General features: G+C 45.2%; 1 protein-coding gene across 1 annotated transcript in view; it reads left to right on the forward strand.

Annotated features, from left to right (window-relative positions):
• slc6a9 (solute carrier family 6 member 9) overlaps nt 1-15723 on the forward strand; it is a gene marked incomplete at its 3' end in the record, with an annotated part of 74632 nt that overhangs the window by 15274 nt on the left and 43635 nt on the right. Inside the window, exons 3-4 of the mRNA XM_084327190.1 lie at nt 14043-14175; nt 15610-15723. The exon at nt 15610-15723 is cut by the window's right edge and continues 21 nt beyond it. Of these exons, the coding sequence (XP_084183316.1) occupies nt 14043-14175; nt 15610-15723 (247 nt within the window). The remainder of the gene's footprint in view (nt 1-14042; nt 14176-15609) is intronic.

Raw genomic sequence — 15723 nt, forward strand, 5'->3', positions numbered from 1 at the left:
CCACCTCGGCCTCATCGGCAGGATGCCCTGCTATAAGCCACATCAGACTGTGGCTCCTCAACCGGTCGAAGCCTGCTGCATGTGAGGGATGCGGGTTCGGTGGAGGAAGGTCAGCAGGGGGAACTGCAGGCTTTGTTCCCCGAGCTCATGGCGGTAGCTGCCGCTGCAAACGGCGTGCCGCTGCCGCAGCCATTGCCTGCTCCTACCCCCGATGATCTCATAGGTCATCTCTGGCAGCGTCGCCCGGTGAGAGGGGTGGACGTTGTCTACCCATTTTTCCACTCAATGGGGGCCTATGTTCGTCGGGGCCAGGTGGTGTCTCACATCATGGGACTTACCCCCGCCTACGTACCAGTTACGCGGGTGGCGGGGTTGGTCAAAGGTATGAGAGAGGGCGTGCCACGGCTTGATAGGCCGATGGCCGCTCTCCTCTGTCCGGATGTGGTGTGGGAGCCGTTATGCAAGCCGGTTCTCCAAGGAAAATCGGCTAGGCGATTGGCATATTGGGGTGACCAGTCATTTATCGCTGGTACACAGTCGCTGGCTGCTGCTTCTAACATCGCGCAGCTGGTTAGATTTGTATCGGGGATAATGATGGGCGGCACGGATCTGACCGAGGTGCAACGCGATCAGATCACCCAGGCGGCAGCAGCTGTACTGCATCTTACCCAGGTGCAGGCCTTAGTCTCTCGGAAAGTGTGGGCCCTGGCTACCCTGAACCAGCGCCACCTTTTGCTGGAGCAGGCTCGAGTGCCAGAGAAGAAGAGAGCCCCTCTTCTGACGGCCAACCTCTCCGATGCTGGACTATTCGGGAAGGCCCTGCAGCTGATGACCTCAACGTGCAGAGAGATGGCAGAGGAGAGATCCGTTCTCCAACCCCATTTTCCGCCTCCCGTCCTTGCAGAAGGCTTCCACAACGTCGAGCTCCCTCCGCCGTGCCTACCACTGCCTCCGCCGCCACTGCTGGCCCGTCCAAGAAGGCCAGGAGGAGAGACGGTGATTATGCTGCCGCCGGCCCATCCACGACCGGAGGAGACGGTAGGGAACGACGAGACCAGCAGCCGATTAACTACCGTCCCTCCGGGGCTTCTCGGGGTGGCAAAACCCGAGCGGCTCGAGGCAGCAGACGCCGCTGAGTGACTTTTTCCCCCTGTGGTCCCCTCTATACCCTCCCCGGCCCTCATGATAATTTTGTGCCTAAATAAATAAAAAGTCCCCTTAAAGGGGGACTATATTATTTGGCCAAACAAACTGTGTGTTTCTTCAACAATACATATGATGAGGTTGCGAAATGTGAATCTGCATTGCTACATTGAGGGATGAGGCACGTTCGTGTTATGAGATTAAGCAAGGTCTGCAAGCATACACTCAGTCATAGAAAGGTTCTATCTTAGCCTGACGCTCCACATGCAGGTAGAAGCTGGTTGTATGATCTGTTGCTTAAGCAAAGTAATGTTGATCCACAACACTGTTGTGTTAGTTGCAGTAATACTCATATACACACGTTCCACGGCCTAGCCGTTATACTCTCTGTCAGTGTTGTTTCTATGTACAACATAGAAAGCGGGTGTAGGATTCACACACACACGACTTGGTTTTGTTATAAATCTTGTTCACAGTCTGTGGGTAGCGGGCATTGTATTAGCTTACGCTATACATTAGCGTTCTACCAAAGGTCTCAAAATGCTACAGTTGTTATTGTGTGTATGGAAAAATGGTTTTTTGTGAGGGGGTGCCGAATAAACCCCTCCTTCCCACTTGATTGGTCAAGGGGATTTTTTCTCATTTCCTGTTGAGCCAGTCAGGGCCGAGCCGGTCAACGACTTGGCGGGGGAGGGGGGGGGGGGGGGGGAGGAGGGTTGTCCTGACACGGCTCCTATTACAAACAGGAGTCGTGTGCGGGGTTTCCCCCCATCATAGCATATACGTTGCTTTTTTTTTTTGATCCACTTTTTCTCCCATTTTTCCATATTTTCTCCCATCCCAATTTCGTATCATCCAATTCAACCCTCCCCTGTCACGAACGCTGTTTCTTGCCTCCCACAAGCCGGCTGCAATGTGGACTAAGTCATACATAGCACAAGTCCCCTCCGGTACTTGAGGTAACAGCAGTCGCATCTTTTCACCTGCGCAGCTCGATCTCTCAGTGTCGAGGAGTAACGCGTGGAAGGCTCACGCTGCCCCCGACACTTCCTGATTCTACTGCGCAGGCGCACCAACCGACTTGTAGGAGTCGCTTGTTCACAACGTTCGATCCCCACCCTTCAGTTTTCCCTCCCCGTAATACGGCCAATGTGTATTACTGCGGACGACCAGCCAAACTGAAAAACAATGTGGAGAGCTGGATTCGAACACGCGAATCCTAGCGTCTCCACACTGGTGGCGAGTGCCTTGCCCACTACACCACCTAGCCGCCCATAGCATATACGTTGCTATGACGACGGCTTCCGTGAGTTAGATCTTTACGTAAGGTCTGTGGTGTCAAAGTGTCGGGTTAGAGCGTAGGGCTTACGGGTCTGCTACGCTCGATTTTATGTGTAAACTTGAGTCAGTTGGTCACGTGACTCACAGTTGACATGTCTTTTTCATACTACGACTCATGTGGGAAGGCTTTCTGGGGAATTTCGGTCTAAACCCTCTAAGTAAGGGGTGACTGGATGTACAAATGTAAACAGTTTTTACTCCCGGCTGTGCAGCTTGGGTTTTATGTTGTTGATGCTTCTTTCTTTGTTATTAAAAAGAGTTGGGGTTAGGAAGCATCACACCCCTCTTGTCGTTCCCCTGGGCGCCTTGGGGATTCAATGAAAGGTCTAAATAGCCTGTTATTGATGTGGATATGCCCGACGCACACATAGTGCTAGCTCGGGGTGTTCTGTTGAACATCAAGCAACTGACTGGCGCGCCTTGGTTGCTTGGGGTTAAAACAGCGTTTTTATAAAGCAACTGGGATGGGGGTTTTTCCTCTTCCGACGACCTATGTTGGTTGTCGACGGATTCTCGTTCATATCGGGGGATGATGACGGAATGGATCTGAACATACGTAGAAGGGTCTCACGCCCTGGGGGTGGGCCACCAGGCGCGGTTCGCACCGAACGTCTGGGTGGCGCCTTCTTTTCATGTTTAAGATCAACACGCATATCTGCCCCCTCTCCTGGAGTTGGCATGTCGGCGTGGTTAGGGCACAGGACTGGTTCTGGTCACGCTGGTCCGGATCAGTTAAACCCGTTGTCCGCCGGGGATGCAGATCTGCTGTTCTGGTACCCTGAGGGACTTGGGCTTTTTCCGGGGGGAGAAATGCCAGGTCGGTCCGGGTGTCACAGGGTTAGGCGCTATGGAGACCCTTGTGGGTACATAGTACTCTGCACTGTCGTAATGGCTTACGGCCGTGCCAACCTGTACACGCCCGATCTCGTCAGATCTCGGCCGCTACGCAGGTTGGTCTTGGTTAGTACTTGGTTGGGAGACCTCCTGGGAATACCAAGTACGGGGTGCTTGGGGCTGGTTCTCCATTCTTTTCGCTCTTCTCTTACGCATGGCGAAGAGGGGCCTGTTGGGGTGGTCTTTGACCTCCTCTGGGGACCCTGTGCTCCCCGTATCGCCGGGCCCGGTCCGAAGTAATGTTTCATCGACCCGTAGGCCTGGGATAACCCTGTTGGAAACTAAAACACTTGTACTGCGGTAGTGCCCGCAGGTACGTTTTGGAGTTTTTTTTTGAGGGGTTATGGGACCAACCACCGCATAGGGTAACGTCTGGGTGGTTGGTTCTCTGGTGTGTTGGTGCAGTGTCCACTCCCGGGTTGCCCGGTTGAGTGTGCCCCTGCACGTTCATGACGTCTGCCGATCGTGTCAGCCTTCGCTGCCTCATTGAGGGAGGCTTTGTCATGGTGGTCAACAACGCCAGCATACGCCCCTTCCGCCGGGGCGGCTGTTTCAGCTGACCCCTCTGGCGCCTGTCTCGTCCGCAGTACTCCAGGCTCGGGTTACAGCCTGTTGCCTGGTTTTTCCCCGGTGCGCTGCCTGCTTCCGTGGTAAGCCTTTGGTTCTTACGGCCATGCTGGCTGCCTGTCCTGCAGGGTCAGTGTGCCAGGCGGTGTGCTATTGGGGGGACAGGGCCCGCTCTTGTGAGATGTGGGGGGCGGGGTCACTAGGTGACCACCTGGTGGGGTCTTGATGCTGGCATCATGGACTTCTCCGGGCCCCCGTTTTCCAGGGGGTCCAGTCCCTTTGGTGGGTCTGGGTCTTCCTTCGCGCTCCGCTGCTACGGCCTTGCCACAGGGTTGGGTTTGCTCTTGACCCCGTGATTTCTGGGGGCAGTAACGAGGTTGTTCCTTCCGTTCGTTCCCGGGTGGCATGCGGGTTGTGCGTGTGGGTAGTCGTGGGGTCAGGCCACGGTCTGCTCACCTTGTGCGTTGAGTTGCTTGAGTGCCTCTTCGCACGGTCGGGTCCGTCGCCCTCTCGTGATCCCCAAATAAGGGGGGTGCCCTCCATTAGGGGGGGTCGGGGGGGCTCGGTCCTCCCTGATCTGATGGTTGTGGGGGGCCTCAGCGGGGTGTATTTGTCGGCCGATGGCTCTTGCTCGGCCTCCCTTGTGCGTGAGTGACGCCGAGCGAGAGCCGTTACGATACAGAACGTTCTGTTAGTAATGGTGACGCTCGGCGTCCGCTGCCGCTGCAGCCCTTGATCTCACCTTGTGGTGAAAGCTTGGGAAGGAGGCGAGTAGGTGGCCACACACCTGCTTATGAAGGTAAGCTGATGAGGGATGTGGTCAGACGAATATTCGGATAAAGGTACATTGTGGAATTTTATTCAGTGCGCGTGCACAAGCGAGGTACAGTGCGTGAGTGACGCCGAGCGTCACCATTACTAACAGAACTTGGTTATAGTTATAACCTAACGTTAAGTGAGTACGTTAAAAAAAATATATGTAATTTCTTTTTGTATTTTTTTTTTTTAAATATATGTAATTATAATTATAATAAAAAAGAAAGAAAGAAAGAAAGAAAGAAAGAAAGAAAGAAAGAAAGAAAGAAAGAAAGAAAGAAAGAAAGAAAGAAAGAAAGAAAGAAAGAAAGAAAGAAAGAAAGAAAGAAAGAAAGAAAGAAAGAAAGAAAGAAAGAAAGAGAAACTAGAATGATTTGGATGGTCTGCAGCACAGCTGGTCAAGGTTCATCAGACCATGTCTTTCAGATTGTTGAGCTAAGTATGCCTCATGACTACTATAGAGGCTACTATATACGCCACACCACACTATGTCACCCCTCTGTCTTGCATATGTCCTGTCACATGATGCTCTACTCATGTACTGTCAGATAAAGCAGCACTGCCATAAATGTCAAATTAATAGGGGGACGGGGGGAAGGGAGGGACATTTTTTTTTTTTGAGACATCAGCCCTGGGGACATTATCCAGCCAATATATAATAGTCATGACCAACCTTCCCCCTAAGTATGATGCTTGTCACTGGATATACCATGTCATGGCCGAATGACTGTATGAGCCGCAAAACTCTCTGGGATGCATGATCAGGATCATTAGTGCCAGAGAGTAGATAGCACAGGAAGACTCTAAGGCAGTGGTTCTCAAACTGTGGTACGCGTACCACTAGTGGTACTTGGTGGTACTGCTGGTGGTACTTGAAAACATTTACAAAAAAGCAAATAATTTTTTTTTCAGTCAGGCCACTGAACTTAGAAGCAGGTCAGGCCAGTGTTTCTGGTTGCGGCGGCGCGATAGTTAGATAACCTAAGTGGGGAACAACCAGGAGATCACTGTGACAGAGAGTAGTGCAGTCTAAACAGTCATAAATCTTTAATTCAACTTCAGCCCTGATCATAACCATTTATCTTTTTAGATTTTTTGTAATGTCAGATGGCAAGTTCATTCATGGACAGGTTAGGCTCACAATGACCCGTAACAATGAAATAGTATAGGCATATTATACATTTCCTGAATCCTTATGGTCCTGAGAGTGTTGTAGATTTTGTATTTTGTGCCCCTGTTGCTCCTTCCTGTATATGTATGATAAAGACAGACCACTTTGTGACATTATCCTAGTGGCTGTTCTGTATAGTTTTAATAGGAGCCTAATACCGCTCTTCTAATTTAAGGCTCACAATCACCCCTGATAAGAAATAGTATAGGCATATTATACATTTCCTGAATCCTTATGGTCCTGAGAGTGTTGTAGATTTTGTATTTTGTGTCCCTATTGCTCCTAGATGACACAAGGCTAAAAGATAGTATATCATTTAGGCGAAAATCGTGTAAAATGTGTGTTGTTGACTGTTCAAAGAGCTCCAGTGACCTCTATATTGGTCAGAAAGATTCACATCTTAGCTTGAATGAAAGATTACATAGTCCCCTTTAAAATGATACCAAACACAATATTGTGAAACATTGACAGATGTCCTCTACGTGAGTCTAAACAGGATATGCGCCAGCATCTGAAATGCAATTTCCTGAGGGGGTAGGTATACTTCATGACCTGATAATTAAGATTAAGCTACCACTCTGGAAGGGCTATCATACAAAAATATCATCTACAGACATAGATCTTTGAAAAAATGATATGTAAGTTTATTCACCGTGAGTGGCACCGACAAGTGAAATTTTGGCCTCTGGCCCATGGACTAAAGGTGCGCACATGGCAAAACGCTCCCGCGCACATCTGAAATCGGTCGCACAATTTTTTTTTTCTTTTTTAAATTTTCTTTTTTTTTATTCAACAAACATGACCATGGTCACGTCTTAAACTCATACTGAGGCCTTAGTTTTGGTTTTAAATTGCATATCATCATTCATTTATTTATTGTCACACAGAGCAGAAGAATTTTGCCAAAACAAACCAATAGTATCCAGCTGCAGAACGGCACCAGCCACACTCTCAAACCCAAACGCATTTCCTTTGATTTAATTATACATCAAATGATTTATGTCAAGGATTGCAATGCCTCGTTTGAATGAAGTTAACTTTTCATCTCGATAACGTCAACATTCAGGGTGAATGTAATGTGAGAAATTGGGATAAAAAATTAAATAAAAATTAAAAAAATATATATTTTTGTTGATCGGATCGGGAAAGATCGGTATCGGTAGATACTCAAAAATCACAATCATCATTAAGATGGATGTACTACCTAAAATCAACTTCTTCTGTTCAATGCTACCGTTACCCCCTCCAGAGGGTTACTGGAAAAGATTACACTCCTCCACATACAAATTTATTTGGAATAACAGACCACCACGTATAAAAAGATCCACCGCACAGAGAAATAAAGCAGATGGTGGCATGGCATTTCCAGATTTTTTCCTATATTTTAAGGCGTACTCATTAAGTCCATTGACAACATGGTTTGACTCCCAAGCATTAGCATCTTGGAGAAAAATAGAAGAAAACATAGTAGCCCCACATAGACTGAAGGACATAGCATACACTAAACTACCAATCAAGCACTGTGAACGAAAATGTGGCCCCATAATTACTCATGCGATCCGGATATGGCGTGAATCACAAAAAAAAAATCCTAACCCACAAGAATGGCACAATCATACTCCCTTATTCAATAACAATGCTCTCTTAATTGGAAAACGACCTATAAGATTCCCTATATGGGAAGAGCAAGGCATACACTCATTAGGGGATGTTTTTAACAAACAGGGTTTTTGTAGTGATAAAGAAATACGCAAAAAATTTAATCTCACCAAGTCCACATGGCTTTTTCACAAACAGTTAGAGCTATGTTTGAAGTCTCACAGTGTTCCATTAGACAGACCAATTGAACACCACAGATACCACAAATTCTTCTACTCAAGAGAGACATCGAGAGGTTTTGTTTCAGAATTTTATCATCAATTACTAACGTCCTCGTATGAAACCCTCCAACTTGACTCTGTCTGGAGGAGGGATATACCAGACCTGGAAAATGACTTTGATTGGCAAGGAGCCTGGGCAAATGTCCGACTTACATCAAGGAACCCGGATCATCAACAAATCAATCTTAACTATATTCACAGGACATACTTGACTCCTATAAGACTGTGCCGAATGGGGCTCAAACAAGATTCCAAATGCACCCAATGTACAAATGGGGACGAAGGGACATTTATGCACATGTATTGGGACTGCTCACCAGTTAAGGCATTCTGGAAAGATGTGACCCAACAAATATCAAAACTCGTATCTTGGAATAAACCTGTACACCCCTCGGTATTGCTGTTGAATGATGTTTTTGAGTTTGCAGTGAATCCACAGCTAAAGAGATTGGTTTTATCGGGTATCACAGTAGCCAAAAAGCTGATCGCATCACGCTGGTTTCAACCGGAAAAAATTTGCCGTAAAGTTTGGTTTCTTACATATCTCGATGTAATTTACCATGAAATATCTACAGCAAGAATTCTGGGTCTCAATGAATCCAAAATGTCAATGTGGTTAGAAGTGGTGGAGAGAATAAAAGCTAGCTTATAATGGTAGTGTCTGGTTAGGTGCGAGGGATAGTGGAGGTACTTCTCAAGGTGGGGTCCGGGAGGGGGGGGTTCGAGCTGAGCATATGTGTGTAGGTTTTTTTTTTTTTAGATAACAGGTATTATGGGTATATCTTATATAAGACAACTAACTAAAAGGTGATCTCATTGGATGTGCCCTGACAATTAATGCTTGTATATCTTATCGTGTGTTGTCATGTTTGTTTATATGTTTGTTTAAAAAATAATAAAAAAATAAAATACAAGATACTCAAAATCACATGATCGGGATCGGATCGGGAGCAAAATAATTTGATCGGGACATCCCTAGCGGTAACCTATTGCGTGTGACGTTACCAAGAGAAGCCCCGCTTTCAGTGCTTTGTGGGCAGCGCTACTGCACGCTCACACAGACACACACAACAGATGAGGAAGTGGACAGATCCGACCAGCATTGCTGGCTCCTCACAATGCAAACGCGAAAATGTACATTACAGATGAACTGCAGAGAAAATTTCCAATTTATCATCCGGTCGAGACTAATTGGAAGCGGAGTGCAATGCGTGCAAAGCTTGACCATAATGTTTATGTGTCTAATAAAGGTGCTGGCGATCTCAAAGCTCACATGGACACAGCAAAACATTACAAACAAAGCAGTGCGAGGCGAGAGCTTGATGGCAAAGTTGACCGAATTGATTGAAGAATGCAGCTATACAGAGAGAGAAAGAAAATAATTGAAAACTATTTTGATGCCTCAAAATGATATTTTGGTTTGATAAATGCTTATGATACAATCATTCTAAGGATTATGTGTGTAATAAATTAGTTTAGTACACTAATTGCAACAAATCTGAAACTGCATAGTGCACTTTTAAATTATTATCTTTGTGAGGTTTCTGTTTTATAATTTACATTACATTGAAAAGATAAAGATATATTTTTTAAAGCTGGATTTTCTAATACAGAAGAGGTATTATTTAGAACATTACATCATATTTTTCTTGTTATTTATTTTGTCCAGTAAGACTTGAAAATATATATTATTTTGTCATAGGTTGATTTAGTTATTTTCTTGAGATTTGTCAGATAGATTACTTTAGGCATAATATAGCATGTTGAGTAACTTTGGCTATAGAGAGATATTATTTTGTTATATAAAATAATATAAACAATAATTTTATATCCATACAGAGGAGGTATACTTTAAATATATTATAATGATAAGGCATCTTTGAGTAAACTTTGATTAAGTATCTTGAGGCTGAAGGTGTGTCCTCTTTAAAAAAAAAATCACAATATGGTCACCCTTGAAGTCGCATTATAATTCACTTAATAAAATAATGACGAGTCAGCCTCCTAAAAAGACAAAAGTTAGTGACACGACTCACACCGCCGCCGCCAAGTTAACCCAGCCAAAGTAAGGACTATGCTCTGTATCGCCAATCAATGGTCAAATAAATATTTGATTAAGGAATATAATATGCCTTTTTGTATTATTTCTCTGTGTATCAGCAAAATGTATATATTTTTATGTTAGACATTAAGGGAAATAAAGATTCTCAGATTTTTTACAAACCGCCGCTTATCAACTAACCGGTTAATCGGCAGGTGACGTATGTTGCTCAGTAGTTGCTGATGTCTGCTCAGGAGGTTTGAGTGTTTGCTCAGACCAAAACATAATTAGAGGGAACATTGGTCATGACAATAGTCATCTTTTCCTCTCTCATCAGTGGCCTAGGCTAATGTGCCACTTGCGTCGCCCAGGGCACAGAGCAAAGTACCCATTCAAAGCGGCCCAGTGTGCCAGCATTAATAACTGTATACACAGTTTGTGTTTAGAGGGTTGGGTTTGCTTTTCCAGTCCAGCGTAAAGACAGGGTTTCCTTGTTTCCATGTGCTTGCGTCTGCTGAAATAACCCATTGTGTGAAGTGGAGCTGCTGTCGGGCGTAGTGCTGCAGCCTTGACATATGGGCTTTGTGCAGGGCTGGATCAGAACCATTCCCCTTCTATATAGTAGCACTGTCAAATTAATGTATAGCCTTTGTTAATCCCCCTGGCTTTGGATTTGTGAAGTGCTTTATCTGGTTAGGGCAGATCTATTTGTTGTTGTTTTCTGTAGTTATAATGACCTGCCAAATGTTCAGTTGCTATTGCATGCACTCATCTGTGTTTCACCACACACATGAGTGCATGCTTACCACTGTCAGTCTGCAACACTACTATCACCGACATCTAAGAAGGGAGATCCCCCCTTGAATGGCCCTTCTAAGGTTTCTCTCCTCCACACTGCCTGTGGTGCTTTTTTCCCTATTGTTAGGTTTTAGTGAGTTTTTCCTTACCTTCGTGTGGGGTATGTCTGGGAGTGTTTGCACTCATTCATTTATTTGTATTTATCTTAAATTTGTTGGACCTTATGGTGTTCTTGTTTTGTCCTTGACTTATTGTTATGTTTCTTCTTGACTTGTTTAAAGAAGACGTGTCCGGCCCATGGGGACATTAACGTGTGTTGTCGGGCCTTACAAATACATTTGATTTGATTTGATTTGTCTGAAAGTGCAGTGGCACGTGTTTGCTGAGGGTGCAGATTTTTAAGACACTAACATTCATTATTAAAACTCTCTATAGCAGTCGTTCATAACAAAGAACCCCCAGATCGATACACAGATCCCCCAACTGATACACAGGTCCCCCGACTGATACACAGATCCCCCAACTGATACACAGGTCCCCCGACTGATACACAGGTCCCCCCGACTGATACACAGGTCCCCCGACTGATACACAGGTCCCCCCGACTGATACACAGGTCCCCCGACTGATACACAGGTCCCCCGACTGATACACAGGTCCCCCCGACTGATACACAGGTCCCCCGACTGATACACAGATCCCCCGACTGATACACAGATCCCCCGACTGAGGGGATGTTGGTTGTTAGATATGATGAAGGCTAACAATCCATACAGGTAGGTATCTATGCCCTATGTGGGGAGATAACGGTTGAGAGAAAGGAGATATGGTCAGAATAATAAACCTCTCCATAAAACAGGGACACGTCCCCAAGGACTTCAAAATTGCGAGGGTGACCCCTCTGCACAAAAAGGGCAGCAAATTAGACCCAGGCAACTACCGCCCTGTTTCTATTCTCACCTCCATCTCGAAAGTCATTCTGATTGACAAGCTAAAAGCAATTGGTTTTGATAGTCTATCAGTGAGCTGGATGCAATCCTACCTTGAGGGGAGGGAACAGATGGTGGAGGTAAACGGTACCCTATCCCCCCCCCTCACAGTGAGCTGTGGTGTTCCACAAGGAAGCATACTAGGACCGCTACTATTCCTAATTTATGCAAATGACATGTCATCAGCTTGTGACTGCAACTTGTTCCTGTTTGCGGACGACTCAGCCCTGCTGGTCTCTGACAAGAACAAGTTACAGGTTGAAAAAACCCTCAGCTCGGAACTAGGCAGAATCTGCATATGGCTCGCTGATAACAAACTATCATTACACATGGGCAAAACAGAGTCCATTCTCTTCGGTTCAAATAACAAACTCAGCAAGACCGACGGCTTCTCAGTTACAGTGGGTGACAATATTGTCACAAGGAAAGATGAAATTACCTACCTGGGTTCCATCCTAGAGGCTAATCTCTCCTGTGACAAAATGGCATCCAATGTAATAAAAAAAGTCAACCAACGAACTCGATTCCTGTACCGGATCTCCTCTCTGGTAAACAAGAATACCCTGAAGACTCTGGCAGGAGCACTCATTCAGGGGTACTACGACTATGCTTGCACCTCATGGTACCAAAGCACCTCAAAGGCGCTAAAAACAAAATTACAAACATCTCAAAACAAACTGGTCAGACTACTGCTTGACCTTACTCCTAGAACCCACCTCACCCCTGCCCACTTTGACAACCTAGGATGGCTTAGAGTAGACGACAGAGTACAGCAACTTGCAATGGGCCTGGTCTACAAGATACACTACACGACCAAGGTACCCATGTACATGTCAAAATACTTCCCAAAGGTCAGTGAATACCACGATCACAACACCAGAGGGAGCTCCACAAATCATGTTAAACCCAGACAGATTCGGCTCAAATAAGGGACTAAACACGTTTCGCAATTATGCGGAATGTGGAACGCCCTACCCAAAGCTGTAAAGGAATGTGGATCACTACCCACTTTCAAAACCTCTCTCAAGGGACACCTACGGGAGACTGCAATTCAACACTGGCCCCTGTAAATATCCTAACCCAACCCCCTCCAATGTACAGTCATTTACCTAGTATGGTTTTGTCAATAGTCCAATGTACAATTTTGTTTGTTTGTACAGTGTCTCCTCCCCCCCCCCCCCCTCAATGTACAGTTTTGCCTGTTTATACAGTGTGTGCCCCCCCCCCCCCCCCCCAACCACCTCCAATGTAAATTACCCAGTATGGTTGTCAATATCCCAATGTACCCAACCCCCCCCCACCCAACCTCCTCCAATGTACAGTTTCTACGTCAAATGTATATACTCCCTTTTCTTGACTCCTTCTGTATCACAAACAGTACTGTATTTGCAAATCTGGTATGTCATAAATGTATAGATGTAGCAGTACTGACTATCTGTATGTCATGTATGTCATATATGTCCTGATGAATTGAAAATGGGGGACCCTGATGTAAACAAGACGAAAGTCTTTCTCTGGTCTGCATCCCCTTAACAATTGTGTGTATTGAGCTGTACTGTATTGTACCCATTCTGCAATCTGTTAATAAAGTTTTCAATCAATCAATCAATCAGAATAGTCACTGTTATTATGTTCTCTCCTAGGGCTAACTTCTAGTGAATTAAATAATAGTGACATTTAATCCTTTCACTACCACACTACCAACGGGTTAAGGGTTAACCGTATGTAGTGTGGTAGTGAAAGGTTAACCTGCTGTAGTGTGGTAGTGAAAGGGTTAAACTAGTCTCCACTATTTTCTTGGGACCCACTGGAACCCTGTCGAAGACCCCAGACCCCACGTTGAGAACCACTGCACTATAGTACAACTTGTAACACGGAACGATTCTTCAGCCTTGTGACAAAGAGGGAGAGAAAGAATGAGAGAGAGATCGGGGGGTGTACATTAACTAACGTAACAGATGACACAAGTTGTGTCATCTGTTACGTTAGTTAATGTACACCCCCCGATCTCTCTCATTCTTTCTCTCCCTCTTTATTTTCAGGATTTGGAGTTCTTTCTGATGTCATGGCTATATCACTCTTGCATTTTCTCAAATCACTGCCACATTTCCAATAAAATAAATCCTTGTTTTCTTTGACACCCTGACACTTCTCACGTTCTGTTTTGGACCCTTCGCCCCACTGCAATTGCACAACACCTCCAACAATTTGTATATACGTCCACTTGTTTCATCTTTATGACTTTCATTTAAAACATTTAATTTCTTTTTATATTTTTCTAAATGTGTTGTTTTTGTCTTCTTTGTATGAGCGAGCACCAAGCTGAGTTCCTTGTGTGTGCTACGTACCTGGTACTAAACATGATTCTGATTCTGACTCTGATTGTGATGTATCTCTCTCAGACACTATGTGCTGCAGATCTCAGATGACATTGGGAACTTCGGGGAGGTGCGTCTGCCCCTCCTGGGCTGCCTGGCCATCTCCTGGGTGGTCGTCTTCCTCTGCCTCATCAGAGGAGTCAAGTCTTCTGGAAAGGTTAGTGTGGATGGATGTCATGTGTAAATTTATTATTGGGGGGGGGGGGAGGGGGGGGGGCAGTGGTGAAGCTTGCCTAGGGCACCAAATGTGCTAGGTCCGACCCAGGTCCGACCCACACACACACACACACACACACACACACACACACACACACACACACACACACACACACACACACACACAAGAGAGAGTGAAAGACAAGACAGGGCGCAGCACAGTATACTGTTGAGCTACTGATTAGATATGAGCCGCCGCGGCACTTGAGACAAAGACGGTGCGCTCAGCTACGGATGTCTAACAGGAGTGCTGCATTGGAGTCTCCCGCTGAGAAATGATTTCCAACATAAAGGGTCTACCATACAAAGGAAATCTGGAATCACTATTTAGGCTTATCCAGGCTGGTCCCAATCACAGCATGGCATGCTGAGTACTTATTTTTTTATTAATGTGATGAAAATGAAAATGACTCATTATTACAGTATAGTCAGCATTCCAGTGCCCTTTTGTGGACCCTTTGTGTGAATTTACTTGAGGTGTGTTTAATTTAATTCCAGGCCTGATTGAACCGATGGTTCTCCACTGCTGGTATAGTGTGGAGCGATTGCTTTGGGATTTTGCAGAAGACATTTCAGGAATACATTTTAACAAGATTATTGTGTTTTACCTTAAATGAGCTACAATAATACATTTGGTTCCTGTATGTTGATGCTTTTTCAGCAGCTCATTATGTTTCCTACCTTGTAAATTAAACCCTTGGAGGACAAAACCTGTTTATATGCTGATATAAAACGTCATGATTGAACCTTATAGTATTATAATAAGTAGTATCAGCACTATATTTAGGGCTGTTAAACTATTTAACTACTATTAGTAAACGTATACTACAAAACTACAAAATGTCTTATCTCGTTAATCAAATGCACTACTTAAATATGTGAGCAAAATATTCTGATGTTGATAACGATGTCTACAATGTTTTACTGTTTTTAGATTATCATTGTTAATTGTGATTGTCATATGTATCTCATGTTGTTATGTTTTGTGTTTTGTGTTGTCTTTCTGTGTGGACCCCAGGAAGACTAGCTCGCCACTTAGGTGACAGCTAATGGGGATCCTTTTAAACAATAAACAACAACAATAAACTGGTCAGTAGACAGAGTAACTGACTGGTCAGTAGACAGAGTGACTGACTGGTCAGTAGACAGAGTGACTGACTGGTCAGTAGACAGAGTGCTGGTCAGTAAACAGAGTGACTGGTCAGTAGACAGAGTGACTGACTGGTCAGTAGACAGAGTGACTCGTCAGTAGACAGAGTGACTGACTGGTCAGTACAGAGTGACTGACTGGTCCGTAGACAGAGTGACTGGTCAGTAGACAGAGTGACTGACTGGTCAGTAGATATAGTGACTGACTGGTCTCTGTGTGTTCCAGGTGGTGTACTTCACAGCTACATTCCCATATGTTGTCCTGACCATCCTCTTCATCCGAGGCATCACACTGGATGGAGCCGTCACTGGCATCAAGTACTACCTGACCCCACAGTGG

Source organism: Notolepis coatsorum (assembly GCF_963971535.1).
Source record: "Notolepis coatsorum genome assembly, chromosome: 13".
In the NCBI taxonomy this organism is placed as follows: domain Eukaryota; kingdom Metazoa; phylum Chordata; class Actinopteri; order Aulopiformes; family Paralepididae; genus Notolepis; species Notolepis coatsorum.